The sequence below is a fragment of the Mobula hypostoma genome, chromosome 4 (assembly GCF_963921235.1).
Source record: "Mobula hypostoma chromosome 4, sMobHyp1.1, whole genome shotgun sequence".
In the NCBI taxonomy this organism is placed as follows: Eukaryota; Metazoa; Chordata; class Chondrichthyes; order Myliobatiformes; family Myliobatidae; genus Mobula; species Mobula hypostoma.
Window position 1 is genome coordinate 153,570,820 of NC_086100.1, and position 22,325 is coordinate 153,593,144.

Sequence of the window (22,325 nt, forward strand, 5' to 3'; positions counted from 1 at the left end):
CAATTTTCCCTGGGATTAAATTAATAAAGTATGACTATGACTATGAAAAAAATTTTAGGCTATCAACACCATCAATATTGATATTGTTATACTTGTGTGAATAGAATAAATAATCATGATGAATTAAGTATTTATCAGAATATATTATTATTGTGGGAGCAAGATATCATAATTTCTTATTTTGTTTTCCCTTATAGTATTCAAGTCAAATGGAGAAAATTGATCCAGATCATCTTATTGCACTTGTGACTGAAGTTATTCCGAAGTATTCTTGTCTTTTGTTCTGTCCAACCAAAAAGAATTGCGAAAACGTGAGCAAGATGCTCTGCAAGTATTTAAACAAGTATGCACACATTTAATGCACGTTTGCGTTTTGGAATATTATTTGTTGAATTTCAAGCAATCACCTAAGTAAGTTATTAATAGAGAATAGGCTTGCAGGTGTTGAATTCTGATCACAAATCTGATTCAACCATTTAATGTTTTAATGGTTTTGCATTATTTCTCTCGAGATCCTAATCTGAATTAAGAAGGACAACAAAATTCAAGGGGCATATAGCCCAGTGAGAGTTCGGGGAGCTGGGTTATGCACAATAGGCAGCGATTTAAACAGAGAGAGGAGAAATGGGTTAAAAATTCTATATCTGAATGCACGAATTGTCAGAAATAAGGCGGATGACTTGAAGCTCAGGTGCGAATGGGTAACTATGATGTTGTTGGGATAACGGAGACATGGCTGCAGGGGGATCAGACCTGGGAATTGAATGTACAATATACGTGCTATCGAAGGGACAGAAAGGTGGGCAGAGGGGGTGGGGTGGCCCTGTTGATGAGGAATGAGATTCAGTCCCTTGCAAGGTGGGACATAGAATCAGGAGAAGTCGAATCAGTGTGGATAGAACTGAGGAACAGTAAGGGCAAAAAGACCCCAATAGGTGTTATCTACAGGCCCCCAAACAGTAGCATGGATATTGGGTGCAAGTTGAATAGGGAGTTAACAATGGCATGTGGCAAGGGAAATGTCGCAGTAGTTATGGCGGATTTCAACATGCAGGTGAACTGGGAAAATCAGGTTGGTACTGGACCCCAGGATAGGGAGTTTGTAGAGTGCCTACGGGATGCATTTTTGGAGCAGCTTGTACGAGAGCCGACCAGGGATACGGCTATTCTGGATTTAGTGTTGTGCAATGAACAGGATTTGATAAGTGATCTTGAAGTAAAGGAGCCATTAGGAGGTAGTGACCATAATATGATAAGTTTTTATCTGCAAGTTGAGAGGGATAAGGGCAGATCAGAAGTGTCAATATTGCAGTTGAACAAAGGAGACTATGGAGCCATGAGGGAGGAGCTGGCCAAAGTTGACTGGTCGGGATATCCTCGCAGAAAAGACAGTGGAATAGCAATGGCAGGTATTCTTGGGAATAATGCACAAGGTGCAAAATCAGTTCATCCCCTGGAAAAGGAAGGATTCAAAGGGGGGAAAGTGGCCACAGTGGTTGACAAAGGAAGTCAGAGATAGCACAGCATTAAAAAAGAAGTATAACAGAGCTAAGGTGAGTGGGAAGACGGATGATTGGGAAATTTTTAAGGAGCAACAGAACTTAACTAAAAAGGCAATACGGGGAGAAAAAATGAGGTATGAAGGCAAGCTAGCTAGAAATATAGAGGATAGCAAAAGTTTTTTTACGTATGTGAAGAGAAGGAAGATAGTTAAGAACAATGTTGGGCCCTTGAAGAATGAATTGGGCGAAATTGTTATGGGAAACAGAGAAATGGCAGATGAATTTAATAAGTACTTTGGATCTGTCTTCACTAGGAAAGACACAAGCAATCTCCCAGATGTATGGATGGGCCAAGGACATAGGATAACAGAGGAACTGAAACAGATTGACATTAGGAAGGAAACGGTGATGAGTAGACTGATGGGACTGAAGGCTAACAAATCCCCAGGTCCAGATGGTCTGCATCCTAGGTACTAAAGGAGGTGGCTCTGGAAATTGTGGATGCATTGGTGATCATTTTCCAATGTTCCTTAGATTCAGGATCAGTTCCTGAGGATTGGCGAATGGCTAATGTTATCCCACTTTTTAAGAAAGGTGGGAGGGAGAAAACAGAGAACTATCGCCCTGTTAGCCTAACATCAGTAGTGGGGAAGATGCTAGAGTCCATTATTAAAGATGAAATAGCAGCATATCTTGATAGCAGTGATAGGATTGGGCAAATCACTAATCTACTGGAGTTTTTCGAGGATGTAACCAGGAAGATAGACGCGGGAGATCCAGTGGATATGGTGTACCTTGACTTTCAGAAGCCATTCGATAAGGTACCACATAGGAGATTGGTGGGTAAAATCAGAGCTCATGGCATTGGGGGGAGGATATTGACATGGATAGAAAACTGGTTGGCAGATAGAAAGCAAAGGGTAGCAGTGAAGTGGTGTTTCTCAGAATGGCAGGTGGTGACTAGTGGGGTGCCACAGGGCTCGGTATTGGGACCACAGCTGTTTACGATTTACGTCAGTGATTTAGAGGAAAGCATTGTGAATAACATCAGCAAGTTTGCTGATGATACTAAGCTGGGTGGCAGTGTGACGTGATGAGAATGTTAGGAGAATTCAAGGTGACTTGGATAGGCTGGGTGAGTGGGCAGAAGCTTCGCAGATGGCGTTTAATGTGAATAAGTGTGAGGTTATTCACTTTGGGAGCAAGAACAGGAAGGCAGATTATTATCTGAACGGTGTGGAGTTAGGTAAGCGAGAAATACAAAGAGATCTAGGAGTACTTGTTCATCAGTCTCTGAAGGTGAATGAGCAAGTGCAGCAGGCAGTGAAGAAGGCTAATGGAATGTTGGCCTTTATTACAAAGGGAATTGAGTACAAGAGCAAGGAAATCCTTTTGCATTTGTACAGGGCCCTGGTGAGACCACACCTGGTGTATTGTGTGCAGTTTTGGTCTCCAGGGTTAAGGAAGGACATCCTGGCTGTGGAGGAGGTGCAGCGCAGGTTCGCTGGGTTAATTCCTGGGATGTCCAGACTGTCTTACGCAGAGAGGTTAGAGAGACTGGGCTTGTACACGCTGGAATTAAGGAGATTGAGGGGGGATCTGTTTGAGACATATAAGATTATTAAGGGATTGGACAAGATAGAGGCAGGAAATATGTTCCAGTTGCTGGGAGAGTCCAATACCAGAGGGCATGGTTTAAGAATAAGGGGTAGGTCATTTAGGACAGAGTTGAGGAGGAACTTCTTCTCCCAGAGAGTTGTGGAGGTGTGGAATGCGCTGCCTCAGAAGGCAGTGGAGGCCAATTCTCTGGATGCTTTCAAGAAGGAGCTAGATAGGTATCTTATGGATAGGGGAATCAAGGGTTATGGGGACAAGGCAGGAACTGGGTATTGATAGTAGATGATCAGTCATGATCTCAGGATGGTGGTGCAGGCTCAAAGGGCCAAATGGTCTACTTCTGCACCTATTGTCTATTGAAGGAAATCATCTTACATCAGCTGTGGTGTAAAAGTTTTTTGATTTAATACCTTGCCTGAAAATAATTATGCAATTGCTAACCCAATTTAAGAATGTGAATATTAGCCATTATCCTCACTAATGACTAAAAGCAAAAAGTAATGGATCAATCATCATTGCAATAGAGAGTTGTTATGGTGACCTGTACGTCTTTCCACTGAGCTTTAAGGCTATGAAGTGTTTCATTGTCCCTCTCAAATAATAACTGATCTTAGATTGAGTAAAACAATAAAAGGATAGAGGTGAAGGGATATTGGTAAAGTGTGAGTAGATATAAATAGAACTGCATTCACATGATAAGGTAAACACAGGGGAACTCCAAAAAATTTGTGTCCATGTTGTATATTGTACATTTCAAATAGAAATTTTATATCGAATCATAAACATTGAACACTATATTTATGTTCTTAATTTTCTCTCAGGTTTATATGGTTGTTTTGTTAATCCTCTCAGTTTTGTTTCTTTTTCCCCAGGTCATTGCTTTCAGTCAAGAAGAAAGAGAAGTGTGCTCTTATTGAGGAGTTGAAAACCATAGGAAATGGTGTGATATGCCCAGTTTTACGTGGAACTGTGCCATATGGATTAGCATACCATCATAGTGGGCTGACAAATGATGAAAGAAAAGTTTTAGAGCAGGCCTACTCTGCAGGAATACTCTGCTTGCTAACTTGTACGTCCACACTTGCTGCTGGTGTTAACCTACCAGCTCGGAGGTCAGTGCTGAATCGTTACTGAACCATCATTCATGGGTTTTCTTCCACCTTAATTGACTAGCAATTTAAGAACTGCATCAGAAACATGTACTGCAGTTCAGCCAGCTGATGCTATGTGAATCAAAGCAGAGAGTTGTTTCCTGGTATTGTGATCGATGACTGGAAGGCAAGGATATTTAATGAAAACTTGGTGTAAAATACTTAACACTGTTATACCTGGTATTACTTTTAAATTAGCTTATTGTATTTTGATACAAGTTGAATTTTATAGAATCACTATTACAATTGTTATCTGGGTACTTTTATGAACAGCACAGCACAGCACAATTATAGCACAAGTACAGCTTATATGCTTTGTTCAACCAATCAAGTCTAAGTTCATCAGTGCAGTTTTCCCATATCAGGGCTTATTGTTGCACCCATAGAAAAAGCAGTTGAATTGCAAAGACAGTGAGAAATAAAACCCTTGAGATGAAGATCTCATTTAACAAAGTGTGATACGAAAGAACCCTGCAGTTAAACTGAAATAAATGGAATTAAGGAGAAACCATTCTTCAGGCTAGAGTTAATAAGAGTTTTAATTAAAACATCTGTTACATGTAGTTATTTTTATTGCTAGCAGTCATTTATGTCCTCAGAAAGCATTAAAGTTGGCTAAAAAGAAGTTTGGAACAGGAATAATGTGTTATCAGGAAAGATCTACTATGTGGGATCTCAAGCTAAAATTTGAAGTTCAAAGTAAATTTATTATCAAAGTACATATACAGTATGTCACCATATACAACCCCAAGATCCCTGAGGACCTGACTTCTTCCCACTCACTTTCCAGCCCTAATGAAGAGTCTCTGTCCGAGGCATTGGCTCTCCATTGATGCCTGACGTATGGAGTTCCTCCAGCATTTTGAGTGTGATATTCTGGATTTCCAGCATCTGCAGAATCTCTTCCGTTTACTATAGTGGGAATCTGTACTTTCCTTGACAGAACCTCGTATTATAAGTCAATTCTTATGAATAAATAGAAACACTCTCCCTGTGGCATAAAAACAGAAAACGCTGGAAACCCTCAAGTGGTCAAGTGGCGTCAGTAGAAAGAGAAACAGCTAGTGGTTCAGATTCAAAGAGTCTTTGTCAGACGAGAGGGCAAAAGAGATAGATGAAGATCCTTTTAGACAGTGGAGGGGGCCTTCAAGGCTGGAATTCTTCATTAGAAATTACAGTATATATAACTCAATGAAAATCAAAAATGCCTTATGGCATTTGGCCAGAAGCAATGCGCACAATATCTACTGAAGGGAGTGAGCTCAGATTTCAGTGCCCAAAGGAACTCTGAAATCCTCATGAAAGATATAAGCCAAAAGGATAGTTCTCTCTATTCATTTTAAATATATCTAATAACTTGGCCTCCAACTGTCCACAGTAGTGAATTCCACAAAGTCACCACCCTCGGGTTAAAGAAGTTCCTCCTTATCTCTTATTCCAAGGCTGTACCGTCTGGTCCTAGACTCTCCCACCAGTAGAAGCGTCCTCTCCACATCCACTCTATCCAAGCCTTTCAATACTCAACAGATTTCAATGAGATCCCCCTTCATCCTTATAAACTCCAAGAAATACAGCTCCCTCCTTACCCAGTACTGTTGGTAATGCCCCAACTAGAGGGTAAGGCTGTGGATACTGAACAGGATATCCCTTTGGTTAGGCACATGCATTTTAGTCGAGGAGTCATGTTGCTGAAACTTTGTTCTGTTACTATGCTTGCAGTTACCTATCAGGTGAAGCAAATTCAGCAGTCTTGCCCAACAGCTACATCATTGATAATATAATCTCCACTGTTGGGAAGAATAAAGAAAATTGGCTTTTGTCTTTGAAACAGAAATTACATTGAAATGAAAGTTTTTTTTTAAAAAAGCACTATATCCAGACTTGGCAATATTTATTTGTGAGGTGTTGGGGAAGAGGTTGCCAATAGGCTGCAATACATGAAACACTCAAACTATCGCTGAGAAAGGGGAAAAAAAAGTTTTAGATTGATCTTTTGTTAATACTCCAAATATTCAGACTTTACTTGTGCTTCCTTCTTTTTTTTTTAACCTCCTAGGGTTATTCTGAGATCTCCTTATGTTGCCAGAGATTTTCTAAAAAGAAATCAGTACAGACAGATGGTTGGGAGAGCTGGCCGAGCTGGTATTGATACAGAAGGAGAAAGTATTCTGATAACACAGGAACAGGATAAGAAGCTGGTGATGTCACTTTTTGCAATAAAATGATTTTTTAATATTATACATGACTGCTGAACTCAATGGGATTATTTCTGATGCTACTTATTATTTTATATAGCTATGTTCTGTTATTAATATCCTGGAAAAAGGTGAAAGTATTCAATATAGTTAAGCTAAAATTTTAGGTCTCGCTCATGACAAAGGAAACCCTACTATCCTTGAATATAATACATGGTCTCATCTTCCTTGAAAATAGAGACAATGTGCTGTCAAAAAAGTGGTTGGGATGGGAGCAGCAATAAAATACCTGTTTTCTATATTATATGTATTTATTAATAGTGGACAAAACAGTAGGAAATTGTATATATCAAGTCTGGAAGTTATACTAAATTGGGAGTGGCATGAAGTCACAAAGTGAAAAGGATGAAGCAAAGGGGTAGAATATTGCAGCTGGACTTCAATGAGGGAAAGTGTGAAGGTCTTCATCTTAAATTTGAGAAAGATAAATATTTGTTGTTATTGTGAGTTATGCATTGGAATGGAAATTGGATTGAATCCATTTGCACAATTTGCTCAGAAGTGGTTCACAACTGGGAAATTAGGCAAGGATGCTAATGGAGTATTTAATGTAAAGGGCCTAGATCTGAAAAGTGAAATACTATTCTTGATTTATAAACTAGCTCCGTAATATTAAAATGAAAATTCCTAATGAATAAAAATATTGATTCTGAAAAAAGGCAGAACTAGTTTCCCTTCTCCATTTTTAATAATTGTTCTTATTATTTTTGTATGCTTGTGATGCCATTAATTACAATACCATGGAGCCATAGTTACCTTATTAAGTGAATTTTGTGTATTTTTGACATAAGGACTATATCAACTTATGGACATCTGTAAAGACAAAAATAATTACCTGAGCACAGCCTAAAATTTTTTATATCATTAGAGTAATTTTTATAACGCCTTTAGAGATATTTAGTTTCAGAGCATTGACAAGTGGAATGTAGAATGGCCATAGCAGTGCAGTACAGTCATTTATTTTAGTAAAAAGTGAGTTTTTTAAAAAATCACAGCACTCACCAGAGCGATTTAGACAGCACTTTCTAAACTGGCAACCATTAATGAAGTCTTCAAATGTTTGAGAAAACTACCATCTTCAAGTTTTCCTCTAAGTTGTATGGCATCCTGGCTTGAAAATATTATATATCATTTCTTTGCTCTGACTAAATTCTGGAGCCACAACCACCCCACTCACCCACCAATACCAATGTGGGAGTAACTTCGGGATGAACTGATAAGCTTCTCTAAGGTAGCTTGCTGCAATATTTTCATATCCTGGCTAATGATCTTTTTTTAAAAAAACTCAACGTATAACAAGTGCAGTAACCAATGTAACTTGAAACTGATTCTGTCCTAATTTTAAAGTCATTATTAAATAAAATAAGGTTACTTGCAGATAGTGCTTGAGATGTTTAATGTGTTAATCTGCATCAAGTTGCATTTTTGAGGGAGTTTTTTCTAAATTCCTTTCTAAAATGTTGCCTGATTGCATTGATTCATAGCAGGTTTTATGTTCAGCCGTATGCAGATAAGTTTGAGTGGAACTTCTGAATTTAGCACAGTTTTGTGTGAATTGAAATAGATCCAAATGGAAAATTGCCATCTTCCCCACATATCCTGTTCTGCCTGTTAGGCAAGGTGGGAATTAGAATTCTCTGACTAACAAAGATGTCATTTATAAGTTCAGTTCTACATTGACTACATTAAAGTTACATTTTACATTTTTTGTCTACAGGTTACAGACTTGATAAGTAGACCAGTAGAGTGTTGCTACAGCAATCTTATACAAGATGGTGAAAAAGGAATTAAAGATCTGCTGCTATCCCTTATTGGACTAAAGGTACAGTATATAATCACATACAATAAAAATATAATAGTTGATTGGCACTGTTCACTTAAACTAATGGGTCATAACTAATTGGATGTAATCACAAAAGCACACATCCATGGTCTAGTACTTCCACAAGTAATCCATGGTGTACAACTCACTTGCTTATCTTCTCCGAAGTTCTTGATCTGCTGTTGTAGTAGAGGTGCTGTAGATCTTGGATTTCACTATTAACATAATGTGAAATATTAGATGTGTTTTAAGGACTTTGGGAATATTTAATTATCTTCTAAAATCTGCTTTTGCTCAGAGCAACTGTCATTGCAGCAGATGATTGTGTAGTATGCTCAAAGAATGCTGAAAGATTAATTATAAAATCATTACAAAAAGGAATTGTAATTGACTGTTGGCAAATAATACAGTAAAGTTGATGTGTATTATTGCCTCAACACTCATAGAAAAGCTGTAAAGTATTTGAGCAATAACAATGCCATGCAGAGCTGCAAGCATTTATTTCCATTTGTTGGTAACATATTATTCAGGATTCCTGCAAAAACATGGATATTGTGAACTTGTGGAGTGCAATTTGCCGACTGTGACCAGTCTACAGTTCCTTGTGATAACTCCATTTATTTGAATGAAGAAGAATAGCTGTGAGGAAGCAAGGAAATGACTTTTAAATATAACATAATTTAGTTAAATGTATTTTTTTAAAATTTCAAGTGTTCTTTATGTGTTGATTGTGGAAAAAATGTCAACACAGATTTACCTTTTACTTGTTTATATTGTCTTTCCACCCCCACCCCCCGTCTTTTGCAGATTGCTCAGACACTTGATAAAATTGTTGAGTTCATGGAAATCACTTTGCTTGGAGTGCAGAAGCAACACCATTTCAAAGAAAAAAGCATTTTGGAAGTCATAGAACAAGCTCTTCAGCCTTTGATGGAAAAAGGTTTAATAAAAGGCCGAGTATCGAGGAGTAGTGAAAGTGAAGAGAGAAGCTCTCAACTGGAAATCACAAATCTGGGTCACGCTGCTTACAAAGGTGAGCTGGATACTTACCTTCGTCTGCTGGATTCTTGCTTAATAAAGAGTACATGTATCTTTTGATTGCAGTATTGAAATTAGTGAACTTTCCTTCTGAAGCATTCTTCATATTCTGCACATTTGGGGAACTTCCCACGGGACTGATTTACTAACTGTGTATTAACGGACTAGATCTGTTGAAAGTGTTTCAGTCTCTTTAGTATGTATGTTCAGGAATATTTATTGATATCTTCTAGGGTCAATAGACTTGGCTTACTGTGATACTTTAAACATGGATTTGAAGAAAAGTTTGGAGGGATTGGTGCTTGACAACTACCTTCATTTAATTCACTTGGTAACACCATATGATATGGTTTCCCAATGTTCTCCAGATTGGATGATTTATTTTAGACAGGTAAGATACAGTATGGAGATTTTTCACACCATTCACAGCAACAAAAGCACCACGTCAGTGTTTAGCTTGGTGCGTACTCTTGGACTCACAGGGCAAAATTGAACAAGTCAGTTACTTGATTATTGATAATGAGAAGCTTGAACTTCATTGGCTGGAACAGAGAAAATTTTGAGAGCATGCATGGATTTTTTTCTGATTTATGAACAATTGAGTGTAAAACTATAATTAGGTTGAGAACATATAATACCGTTGTGGAAATAACATCAGGGTCATCAATGTAACATTTTGCAAATAAAACTAAGTGAGGCATTTTATGTTTAATGAAACCTGTAACATATTTTATTAAACTCCGAAACCTAAATACTTAAGCGCGCTAAAAATCTTTATGTAATAATGTCATCATATCAGACCAGCCTCTTAAAGTGAAGCCCAAATTCCATCTCAGTGGTTGTGAATTATGTACATTTTTCCCAATTACACCACCCTACTCTGTAGAGTTCCATTCCACTGTATAAGGTTTCAAAAACTGAGTGAACACCATCGAATACAATGCCACAATGAACTTGTTTAATTTTTATTTCCCTTGAAATTTTCTGTTGATTTACAGTGTATCATTAAGTATCCTTGTAATTAAGTATTATATTATACCTGGTGGGTGCCCTCCAAATTCTGACGTAGGCTTACTTAGCTGTTGCCTCATCATTACTGGCTTGATACCCTGGAATGTGCTATCTAACTCAATGTCATTTATTTTCTGTCACAAGTGTGTCATAAGCAAGTTTGGTACTTCTTGCCTTTGCTATCTTAAATTGCTGTATCCTTCTAGTGAAGACAGTTCCTTTTGCTTTTGGGGAAGTGTTTTCATAATTTGTACTTGGTAACAATGAAGAAGTGGTGATGTATACTCAAGTTAGGGTAGAGTGTCATGGGGAGCCCATATGTATTTTGTTCTTGGGCTTAATAGAGGTCAAGATAAGCCTGGAGCTGCTGATGAAATACAATTGGTAAATGACTGCTGTGCACTTTGTAGATGTTAGACATGTAGCCAAGATGTGGTGGAGGGAATGAATGTTAAAGATAGTGGGTGGAGTGCTAATCAAGTGAGCTACTTTGCCCTAGTTTTGCCAAGTTTGAATGTTATTGGGGACACAGCCATCAAGCAAGTGGAAAGTATTCCATTATATTCCTGATTTTCATGTTGTAGTTGGTTTAAAGTCATGAAATGAGTCGGTTGCAGCAGACTCCCCAACCCTTGATTTGTTCTTGTAGTCACAGTATTTACATGGCCAGACTAGGAGAGGTTCTTATCAAAGAAGACCCTCCTAGATGTTCATGCTGGGGGACTTAGCAATGGTAATATTGTTGAACGTTGAGTGAAGATAACTATTCCCTGACAAGGACAATATAAATGTTACATGCTACTCAATAGCGTAATTCTTAAGAATATAAGAACCAGCAGAATGCCAGTTAGTCCTTGCGCCAGCTTTGCCATTCTGTAAGATCATAGTTGATTCATTCTTGCCATCAAAACCACTGTTCCTGCTTTGTCCCCATACCTGTTGACTCTGTTGTCATTTTAATGTCTTTCAGTCTCTTGCTGCAGGCATACAGTGACTGCTTCATTTCCAAGAACTTGTGAATGTAACCAAACTTTTCATAATCCTGAATGAACAACCTTACTTATGATGGAAGGAACATGATTGATAATGTAGCTGGGGGGGAAGTGTGTGAAATATAACACTTCAAGGAGAAAGCCCCTCCCCCTTTGGCAATGTGGAACGATCTTTTCACTGGCTCGCACATTCCAGATTGCGTTTATAGCTTTTATATATAAAACTTGCTACTGAAATTGTTAAAATTGATAATTCTCATAACTACACTTGATCCTCATTATGCAATTTCTTTTTCATACACTTCAAGTTACTGAGGTCAATTATAATTGCTTCAGAATTTGTTTTTATTTCTATGTAGAGATTAGAGAAATATTTAAATGTTTACAGTACAAATATGCTGAATATTACTTTTAAGTGTTATGTTTTAATCCTAGTATCATCAGTTGGATGTAATTGAACAAAAGGTCTTCGCCACTGTAGGTGTACCAGAAAGCTTCCTTACAAAGAAGGCATCTGGTCAAGCAGTCAAGAAGGTAAGATCTGGCACAGAATAAACAAAAATACAGCCTTTTATTATTTGTAATTTCTGATCCAAAGTGGATTTTTAGAAGTTTGTGAGGTTTTTCCACATTCTTTCTAATAATCAAACCCTCAGGACGTATTTCTACATAAATGATGCTATATAGGTGAAGTCTTTAATGAAGCACTTTGGGATGTTCTTTTACCAAGAAACTTGTTTAGAAAGGTTTATGTTTAAACTTCTCTGGGGACCTATTTTAGGTGGATCCTCACCAATTAGGTCATGCTGTCTTGCTGTACCATCAGGAAGAAGGTACAAGAGCCTCAGGACTCTCACCACCAGTTTCAGGAATCATTATTGATTTATTGAGTACGATGCAAGAAAACGAATCTTAAGAGTTGTATAAGGTGGCATATATGTACTTGGATAATAAACTTACTTTGAACTTTGAAATCACTTGGGAAGGAGAATATTACTGCACCTATTATGATGCTACTTCTCAAACAGTAAGTTTCATAGTTTATTATTCAGTTAGTTCCCTCATCAATTGGCAGAAAAGCTGCACATACCAGTTGAAACCATTGTGTTGTGTACTATAGTATGATGAAAATTAGACATAGAAAATCTTCACTCTGAGAACAACACGTTCTCTCAATAGTAAGGCCTATATTTCTCCCTCAACTAGCACATCACATTGGTCATTACTTTGACATCTAGCAACTTTATTTACATTTCAAAGTTAATTTAATGACTTTATGGATATGAAAAGTCCTATATATGTAGTTCCTAACTGAAAAAGATCAGAAGGCCATGGAAGAAAGAAAAAGGGGAGGAGTACCAGAGAGGAGATGGGCAGGTAAGGAGATAAGGTGAGGGAGAGAGAGAGAGAGAGAAAGGGGGAGGTGAATGGTGAAGGGAGGGAGGGGTTGGCCATTACCAGAAGTTTGAGAAACTTACGTTCATGCCATCAGGTTGAAGACAGAATATGTTGCTCCTCCAACCTGAGCGTGGCCTCATTGCAATAGTAGAGGCCAGGATTGACATGTTGGAATGGGAAGTGGAAGTAAAATAGGTGGCCACTGGGAGATCCCATTTGTTCTGGCAGACAGAACATAGGTGTTCCGTGAAGCGGTCTCCCAAACTATGGCGGGTCTCAGCAATATACACGAGGCTACACTGGGAGCACCATATACAGCACATAACCCCAACAGACTCACAGGTGAAGTGTCACCTCACTTGGAAGAACTGTTTGGGGCTCTGAATGGTAGCGAGAGAGGAAGTGTAATTACATTGAGTATGTGCGGTATTGTGCAAAAATCTTAGGGTGCCTAAGACTTTTGCATAGTACTTTTATGTATTGCACTGTACTACTGCCACAAAAAAAACAGATTTCCTAACATGCATGAGTGATTCCTGAAACGACTCTCTATTGTGGACTGAGAGTGAGTGGGAAGGGGTCAGGAAGAGGGGAATTATGATTGGGAAAGAGGGAAGGAAGAGGAGAGGGAACAGGAAGCACCTTAGAGACATTCTGTAATGATCAATAAACCAATTGTTTGGAATCAAATCACCTTGCTTGGTGTCTCAGGGCTGGGTCTGTCTGCACCCGTGTTACCTCCCTGCCCCTGGCACTTCTTCTCTACCACCTGTTTAACATCCCTCCCATGTCACTTCACCCTCACCATTCTCAACATCCTTTGCTCCTGCCAGATTTACAAACTTGCTCTCCTCTCCACGTTGACAGGTACAATACGGCACAAAGGTCTGAGGTACCCTAGCTATATATTTGTGCCTAAGTCTTTGGCACAGTACTGTACGTATGTTTGCCAATGAATCCTATTTTATTATTTCAAGCTGTAGTAGATGTTCAAATACATTTTTATTTCTTTAGGCTATAAATTGGTTTGTCGTAAGAAGGTTGTACCTGACTTTGGTCCTTTACTCGCTTTTCAAAGAGATGAACATGTGGGCTGTGGCACAGAAGTTTAACCTCCCCCGTGGCTTTATTCAGAATTTGTTGAGCTCGGCAGCAGCTTTCTCCTCTAGTGTCCTGCATTTCTGTGAGGTATTTGTAAAATTTGAATTATTTCAGAGCAGTTTCTTCCTGTGGTTGTTAAAGTTCCATAATATACTGAACAATTTTTTAATGGTAAACTACTGTTGAAAACATATTTACAAAGATTAGTATTTGTAATGTAACTTTATAAGCAACTATTTAAACATAAAATTTGGACATCATCTTGACAGTACTGTTTTTTTTAAGCAATAACTATATAACTATGCTAAGCATATACAGAATAACTTTGCAATGGGGTTTTCTCTTTTATTCCATAGACTAGCTTTGATCTGCATTTCCATATTTTATTACAAAATGGGAGATGACATGAACCACGCCGGTTCTTAGACCAATACCATTTTTTCCTATTTATTTCCCTCCAACCTATTCTATCACACGTACCTTAACCATCTATGCCCGCAGCTTCCACACGTTAGAGGTAATCTACAACAGCAAATTAGCTCAGAGGATGTGTTTGACATGTAAGAAGAAACCAAAGTATCCGGGGGAAATCATATTGTTGTAAGGAGAATGTGGAAACTCCATACAGCAATAAGGTCAGGTCAGAGGTGAACCCAGATTCCTGCAAATGCGGCAGAGCTGGCTCTTCCTGTGTTGCGTCAGTACATTTATTTTTAACCACCATGGTTTTCTGTACTTAATCCATAGCACCAGTATTGAAATAATATATTATTGGCTTAGATTAAAGTTCAAACATTTATGAAACCTTTTATTACTGGGCATCTCTAGAAATACAGCTCCTTAGCCCCTAGCTAACAGCCACTGGACTCTGTGGCAAGGAAACCACCTCTCTGAGGCTCCGTAATTTTAGGTTTGTATGACTTTGGTCTTGCTAAACCCCTGAGTCTGGGATATCTTGCCCACCCAAACCCCAGTTTGTGTGAATGCTGTGTGATTTACTGCCCCTCTGCAATCGTCTGTCGGCAAAAAATAACAGATTGTACACTGCATGCAATTTTAAAGAATATACATTTATGAACGTTAACTGAGCTAAGGAATTATTAAAGAAAAGAAAGTAAAAAACAAAAAGGGTCTATTATAATTAAACAGTCAAATGTGCACGCAAGTTGGAGCTCATCTTGGTGTTGTCAGTAACTGCACGCTGAACCCTCAATCTACGTGAAAGCACACACCATCTTCTGAATGTCGCTCAAAATCCATCTCGAACAAATGGGCTCTCCCACGAGAGTATTGGCCCTTCCTCCTTAAAGCCATTCATCTGCACAAAGCACCTTGTGCAGCAGAGATGGCATCCTCAGCCACCTTCTCTCTTGTGTTCTCCCAGTTCCCGCCAAAAAAGACCTCCCTCCACCAATTAGAACCTTTTCCCAATTCCACCATCGTGACTGGCTGACACCATATTCCTAAGCTGAACAAAAAAGCCCCTTAACTCAGCTCAAACCCAAACAGGCTGAAAGCAGAGCAGGCTGCTCTTACAAAACTGCTAAACTGAAATACCTATAGCATAACAGTAAAAATCTTAATCAGGGCATTACACTCACCCCTTACCTAAAATAGTCATGCCCTCATGACTTTGAAATTTATCAACCCATCATTATCAACGCAGTTTTCAAAGGAATTTTGTGATGTCAGGACCTCCAATCCATTTGTAAATGGTAGTGCCATATTTCATTAGGGGGAATAGAAGCAACACTCTTCCCCCAGTGCATCATAGGCCAACCTATCTGGGGGTGTCCTGATTCTTTGAGACCTCCTTATCCCATGTTCAGTTCCTCCAGCTTCAACCACCCTTTGTGACCCTTCCTGTCTACTAGAGGGTGCCCCTCCCTGTCCATCACTCGTGTCTTCCAGCGGCTCGAGTCCCCCTAACCGAAATTTTAACCGAATTTTACTTCCATCAGTTTAAGCCGGTGTAGCCAAATATGCTGAACCTCCACTAGTGCTAATCAGCGTGATCTCTCTCAGAAGGGGTGTCCTCAGTCGCTTCAATAGTGTGGCAAGTACTCTTGGAGTAACCAAAATCAGACTCGTCAGTAGAAAATGCCTCTTCATGCCCCAACATCTTCTCAGTTAACCTTCTACATTCTGCGGACATTCCTGCAAATTCAGGGTTCCTGGCACTCTAACTACTTCAGGATGTAACGCAAGAGGCTTAGACTGGGTTACCACACAGTTCCTCGTTTCTGCTCATCATCCTGCTTAGGAGAAACTTGCACCCTCTCAAAAGCAGCTCTGAGCACAAGGTGAATGGACAGGATTTTCAAAAAGTTCTCTCCGTTTCTCTCCTTGCACGCTCCCAGGAGCCTTCTCACAACAGTAGTATTTGTTCCCACAAAAATGGAAGCTCCACCCATTTCAACTGGATCCTGGCAGGCCAACAGTAGTGTGTCAATAGTCTCAGTTACTCCGACATCTGCTTCCAAAAACTCTAGCTTCAATGACAATTAACTGTCTTAGTACTCATCAGTACTAAGCCCTCAAATCTCAAGGGCACTGAGTGGTGTCAATGATAAATGCGTCAAATACCGGTTGTAAAAGGATCTATAAAGCAAAGTAACTTGAGAACCTGTGTCAAGTATGGTTCTAGCATAAACACCTTCAATCTGTATAGAAACAACAGAGCTTGGTCCCACTAAACCTTCAGGAATAGTGTTTGGTACTTTAGTATTACCCTTGATACACTGATAGGAACGTATCCTCTTTGAAATGTCAGCCCATTCCTTTACTGGGTCCCTTTGTAGTTTTACCTCTTTTCTTCTGTTTGATTAACTGCTGATTTACTTTCCGAAGATTTTGGTGTGTCCTTCACACTCCTGCTTGAAATGTCAATGTTCTCCACCGATGTAACAGAAAACACCGGTCACTCCCCTGGTTGAAGGACCCCACTCAACAGCAGCCCTCTGCTTAGTACATCCCATCAGTGGGTCCAACTCCCTATCGACTTTGTCATGCTTGGTGCTAATATCAACCAGAACACCTCAGCTCACAAATCTTTTCACGAAATCCTGCAAAACCCCCACCTGTGTGGCATTAGAGGTCGCTTCAGCAACAGAGGCTATTACCAAGGACTGTGCCCTGCTGACGGAGATCTCCCACTCCTCCATCGCATTTTCCCCCTCTCTAACTTCTTTGAGTAACTTGGTAAAAGATGGAGGAGGGTGCATCTTGTGGGTCATTTGAATATATAGAGCAATCACGTCATGTGACAGTTCGCCCTTCAAACTTGCTCCATCCTCAAGCAATTTCTCTCAGACAGCTGCGTGCCCTGTTTGTGGCACAAACAGTGCAGCAGCTTCTCCAAACTGAAAATGTAGGCAGACAACTTCTCTCCTTCCTCCTGGAATGTGTGCCTAAGCTTCATCCTGAGATCGGCTGCACTTCCAGCAGTGCCAAAAGCATCTTCCAGAACTTTCAGATAATTAGCTGACGTGGCTAATGGATTTTCTGCCTTGAGGAACCTCACTATATCAGCCAGCAGCCCCTTTAAGCTCTCTACCGGTCTCAGTTTTTTCATAATATCTGAGCACCGCCATTCACCCAGTAACTGAGATGTCTGCTCAGCCCAAGGCTCGTATTTTTCTTCCGCATCAGGTGTGATCTTGACCCTAAAGAACACTCCCAGCCTACAATAACTGTGGCTCTCCACACGTATACTTCTGCATTTATCAACCAGTGATGTAATAGCCAAAATGAGCTCAGAATTTAAATCAACAACTGAAGGACTCATTGGACCTATCACATCAGACAACTCCTTCCCCTCACTCCGCAGAAATGAGAGTAATTTTCCTTTAAAGTCTCCGCCCTCAGCTTAGGGAAACTCGACTTTCAATTCAGCAGCTTTGCCTACACACCCCTCTTATCTGAAAGTATGGACAGCCCTTGCTTGGCCCTGCCTGTCCTGGGACCCCATTAGTAACAGGCAGATCGACTGCCATCACGCCATCACAAGTCTGAACTAAACCCATACTTTGCCCACCGTTTGGTCAAAGTGCCTCTCCATGATCGTAAGTTTCCCTAATACTTTAACCCAGCGGTCCCCAACCACCGGGCCGCGGACCGGTACCAGGCCAAAAAGCATGTGCTACTGGGCCGCGAGGAAATGATATGAGTCAGCTGCACCTTTTCCTCATTCCCTGTCAGGCACTGTTGAACTTAAACATAGTGTTGCCAACTGTCCCCTGTATTTGCTGGGACATCCCGTATATTGGGCTAAATTGGTTTGTCCCATACAGGACCGCCCTTGTCCCGTATTTCCCTCGGTAAGGTAGAGCGTTCCTATGAAACCTTTCGTGCCGAAATGGCGTAAAGCGAAGAAGCAATTACCATTAATTTATATGGGAAAAATTTTTGAGTGTTCCCAGACCCAAAAAATAACCTACCAAATCATACATAAAATACATAACACATAAAACCTAAAATAACACTAACATGCAGTAAAAGCAGGAATGATATGATAAATACACAGCCTATATAAAGTAGAAATAATGTATGTACAGTATAGTTGGGAAGATTAAGCCAAAACTGATTTGTGGGGAAAAAAATCGGCACATACGCGCATGTGCACGTCACGCATGCGCACACAGGTGCCCGCGCAAGGCTTCATGGTAGTCTTTCTTGTGGTAAACACAAGTGTCCCGGGATTTGACTGCTACTTTTGTCCCTTATTTGTGGGTGAGAAAGTTGGCAACTCTAACTGTAAAAGACATGTTGAGGTGAGTTTAACCCTACTTGAACACCACCCCACCTTCCGGTCGGCCAGTCTGCAGGAATATTGTCAATATTAAACTGGTCTGCGGTGCAAAAAAGGTTGGGGACCCCTGGTTTAACCGAATTTAAAACCTTAGCCACCAATTCATCTGGGTTGTGGATATCCACCCCACTCAGAACACAGGCATTAGTTATGGGGAATCTCTTTGAATCGCACCAATGCATAATCCCTGCAGCATCCATGACCACTTATCCTATTCACATTCCCGGACAATAGTTTAACACAAGCTTAAACATAAAACCCCTTAATCAATTCTTAGGGCAATCACACAGCATTCAATGAATTCAATCCAGGATGATAAGCTCCAATGAAACCCTTTATTACTGGGTGTCTCTGAAAATGCAGCTCGTTAGCCCCAAGCTAACAGCCACTGGACTCCACAACAAGGAAACCACCTTTTTCAGGCTCTGTAATTCTAGAATGTATATTTGGTCCTGCCAAGCCCATGAGATTGGGATGTCTCATCCACCCAAACCCCAGTTTGTGTGAATGCTGTGTGATTTACTGCCTGTTGGCAAGAAATAACAAATAGTACGCTGTATACAATTATAAAGGAAATATATTTATGAACGTTAACTTAATCAAAGAGTTATTAAAGAAAAGAAAGAAAAAAACAAAAAGGGCCCATTATAATTAAGCAGTCAACTGTGTACATAATTTGGAGCTCATCTTGAAGTTGTTGGTAACTCACACGCTGGACCCTCGGACTGCATGAAAAAACACACCACCTTCCGAATGTCGCTCGAAATCCATCTCAAACAAATGAGCTCTCCCACGGGAATATTGGTCCATCCTCCTCGAAGCCATTCATCTGCACAAAGCACCTTGTGTATCCTCAGCCATCTTCCCTCCTCTGTTCTTCCAGCTCCTGCGAAAAAGATCTCCACCTACACCAGTGTCCTCTAGACACCTTCTCCCAATTCCACCATTGTGATTGGCTGGCAGCACATTCCTAAGTTGAACAACAAAGCCCCTTATCTCAGCTCAAACCCAAACAGGTTGGAAGCAGAGCAGACTACTCTTACAGAACTGCTAAAATGAAATACCTACAGCATAACAGTAAAAATCTTAACCAGGGTGTTATATTTAATTTAATTGGATCCGCTACTGTTTTATCATCTATAGGAATTAGAGGAATTCTGGGCATATCGAGCTCTCTTTACAGATCTGACTCAGAAACTATCATACTGTGTGAAACCGGAACTTATTCCTCTTATGGAAGTATCAGGTGTCCGAGAGGTTTGTAAATTGGATTTTTATTCTCTTTATAAAATGCTGCTATTCCTTACAAGAACAATATAAGGTTTTACAGCATTAGGATGTAAAGAAGGAAAATGCAACTCATGCAGATTTGGGTTACTCAGTTTGAGGGATGAGATTTAAAAAATATTGGACAAGTAGTTTAGAAGAAGAAAAAATGCATAGTGTAAGCTTTCTCCACTGCTTAACCATTGTTTGAAATCTATGAATGACCAGAGATTTAACTGTGCTGCCCAAAATCACAATCTAGGTGCAAGGAAGTACTGTGAAAGTCTGTTAATCTGGCATTCAGTTTTTCAGGAATGCTGTTGGTTTGCAGTCTGGGTCACTTGTTCATCTGGAAATATGAGCTGGGAGTCCAGAGTGAAACAATGCGCAATGTATTTTCCAGTGTGCAGCCAGGGTCTAGATTGTGCAGACAAAGTCAGGGTGGGAACAGCAGATATAGTACGGAAACAGATTCTTCAGCCTAACTGGTCCACACCAACCAAGATTCCCACCTAAGCACATCCTGTTTGCCTGCGTTTGGCCAAAATTTCTATAAATATTTTCTCTCCGTGTACCTTTTAAATGTTAGTATATCTGCCTCAACCAATTCCTGTGACAGCTCATTCCATATACTGACCAATCTCTTGGTGTCATAGAAAAGTACAGCACCGAAACAAGCCCTTCAGCCCATCTATTCTGTGCCGAAGCACTTAAACTACCTACTCCTGTCGACCTGTACCAGGACCATAGTCCTCCATACCCCTCCCATCCTATCTAAACTTAAATGTTGAAATCGAGCTTATGCTGTCAGCTTGTTCTGCACTCTCACAATGCTTTGAGTGAAGAAGTTTCCCCTCATGTTCCCCTTAAACCTTTCACCTTTAACCCATGACCTCTGGTTGTAGTCCCACCCAACCTCAGTGGGAAAAGCCTGCTTCAATTTATCCTATCTAAATGAATCTGAGTCTGAGGACTCAGTCGGTCAGAGTCGACCATGGATGCTGTGTCCTGGCTGTCTCAATACGCAAGCCTGTGCAGTGTGATATGAAGAGCAAGCTGTTTCCATGTAGCAAGCACCCCCTCTCCACGCATCTGATGAACCAAAAGGAATGGCAGAGACCGATACAGTTTAGTACCAGAAGCGTCACAGGAGTTGCCAGTCAGCATTGATCTCAGTGTAGGACTGCCTGAGGGACTCCAGCTATAGCCACAAGGCAGCGGAGGTTTGAGATCAGAGTTTTCCTTCTCCTCGATGAGCTGCCCACCATAGCTGCCAAGCCCCATCTGCCCAAAGCGACTGGTTTTAAGGTGCCAGTAACCCACCTTTGCCCTTTCTTCTGTCAGTAGAAATGGTTCCTCCGGGCTTAGTAACTAAGCCACATGTGAAAGCCATGAGCTGGACCTGGTTGTCAGAGGCTATTTGAGCCGCACGCCATCGGGAGCATTTAGTAAGTAGTGGGAGGTTGTCCCCATTACCACCCCTAGCTATAAAGGTTTTAAGCAACCATTCTATCTATACCCCTCATAATTTTGTATACCTCTATCAAGTCTCCCCTCAATCTTTTACGTTCCAAGGAATAAGGATTCAATCTTTCAATCAATTCTTCAACCAATTGACCTATTCAATCTTTCCTTGTAACTCAAGTCCTCCAGTCCTGCAACATCCTTGTAAATTTTCTCTATACTCCTTTGACCTTATTTACATCTTTCCTGTAGGGAGGTAACCAAAACTGCACGCAATACTCCAAATTTGGCCTTACCAACGTCTTGTACAACTTCAGTATAACATCCCATCTCCTGTAATCAATACTTTGATTTATGAAGGCCAATGTGCCAAAAGCTTTCTTCACAACTCTATCTACCTCTGATGCCACTTTCAATGGGTTATGGACCTGTATTCCCAGATCCCTTTGTTCAACATCACTCCTCAGTTCCTGGTTGGTCCTACATAAGTACAACACCTCACATTTGTCTGTATTAAATTCCACCTGCCATTTTTCTGCCCATTTTTCCAGCTGGTCCAGATCCCACTGCAAGTTCTGATTGTCTTCCTTGCTGTCCACTACACCCACAATCTTGGTGTTAGCCGTAAACTTGCTGATCCAGTTCACCACATAACATCCAGATCATTGGTATAGATGACAAACAACCCCGATCCCTGTGGCACTGTACCAGCCACAGGCCTCAAGTCAGACAGCAACCATCTACTGCCACTCTCTGGCTTCTCCCACACAGCCAATGTCTAATCCACTTTACTACCTTACATTAAATGCCGAGGGACTGAAACTGCCCACACCAAATTTCTTCAACTGTCTGGGGTGAAAGAGCACTGTTGTGCCTTTTTCCCCACACAGCCGACATG

The 22,325-nt window shown here is 40.3% G+C and overlaps 1 protein-coding gene and 1 long non-coding RNA gene across 5 annotated transcripts in view; one reads left to right on the forward strand and one right to left on the reverse strand.

Annotated features, from left to right (window-relative positions):
• The window catches only part of helq (helicase, POLQ like), a 44,417-nt gene that overhangs the window by 17,520 nt on the left and 4,572 nt on the right, over positions 1–22,325 (forward strand). For 2 of the 4 annotated variants that reach the window (XM_063046747.1, XM_063046748.1), the window contains exons 8-16: positions 198–343; positions 3,992–4,231; positions 6,327–6,468; positions 8,243–8,347; positions 9,155–9,380; positions 9,619–9,776; positions 11,824–11,922; positions 13,801–13,974; positions 19,841–19,954. In XM_063046747.1, coding sequence (XP_062902817.1) covers positions 198–343; positions 3,992–4,231; positions 6,327–6,468; positions 8,243–8,347; positions 9,155–9,380; positions 9,619–9,776; positions 11,824–11,922; positions 13,801–13,974; positions 19,841–19,954 — 1,404 coding nt within the window. Of the gene's footprint in view, positions 1–197; positions 344–3,991; positions 4,232–6,326; positions 6,469–8,242; positions 8,348–9,154; positions 9,381–9,618; positions 9,777–11,823; positions 11,923–13,800; positions 13,975–19,840; positions 19,955–21,307; positions 21,412–22,325 lie in introns of those variants that run through there. The other 2 variants (XR_010017748.1, XM_063046749.1) reach the window with 2 other exon arrangements.
• On the reverse strand, positions 8,359–19,716 carry LOC134345687 (uncharacterized). The gene is made up of 3 exons (XR_010017749.1): positions 19,407–19,716; positions 13,834–13,967; positions 8,359–8,562 (listed from the first exon to the last, which is right to left on the reverse strand). It is a non-coding gene; the product is annotated as an uncharacterized LOC134345687 (long non-coding RNA).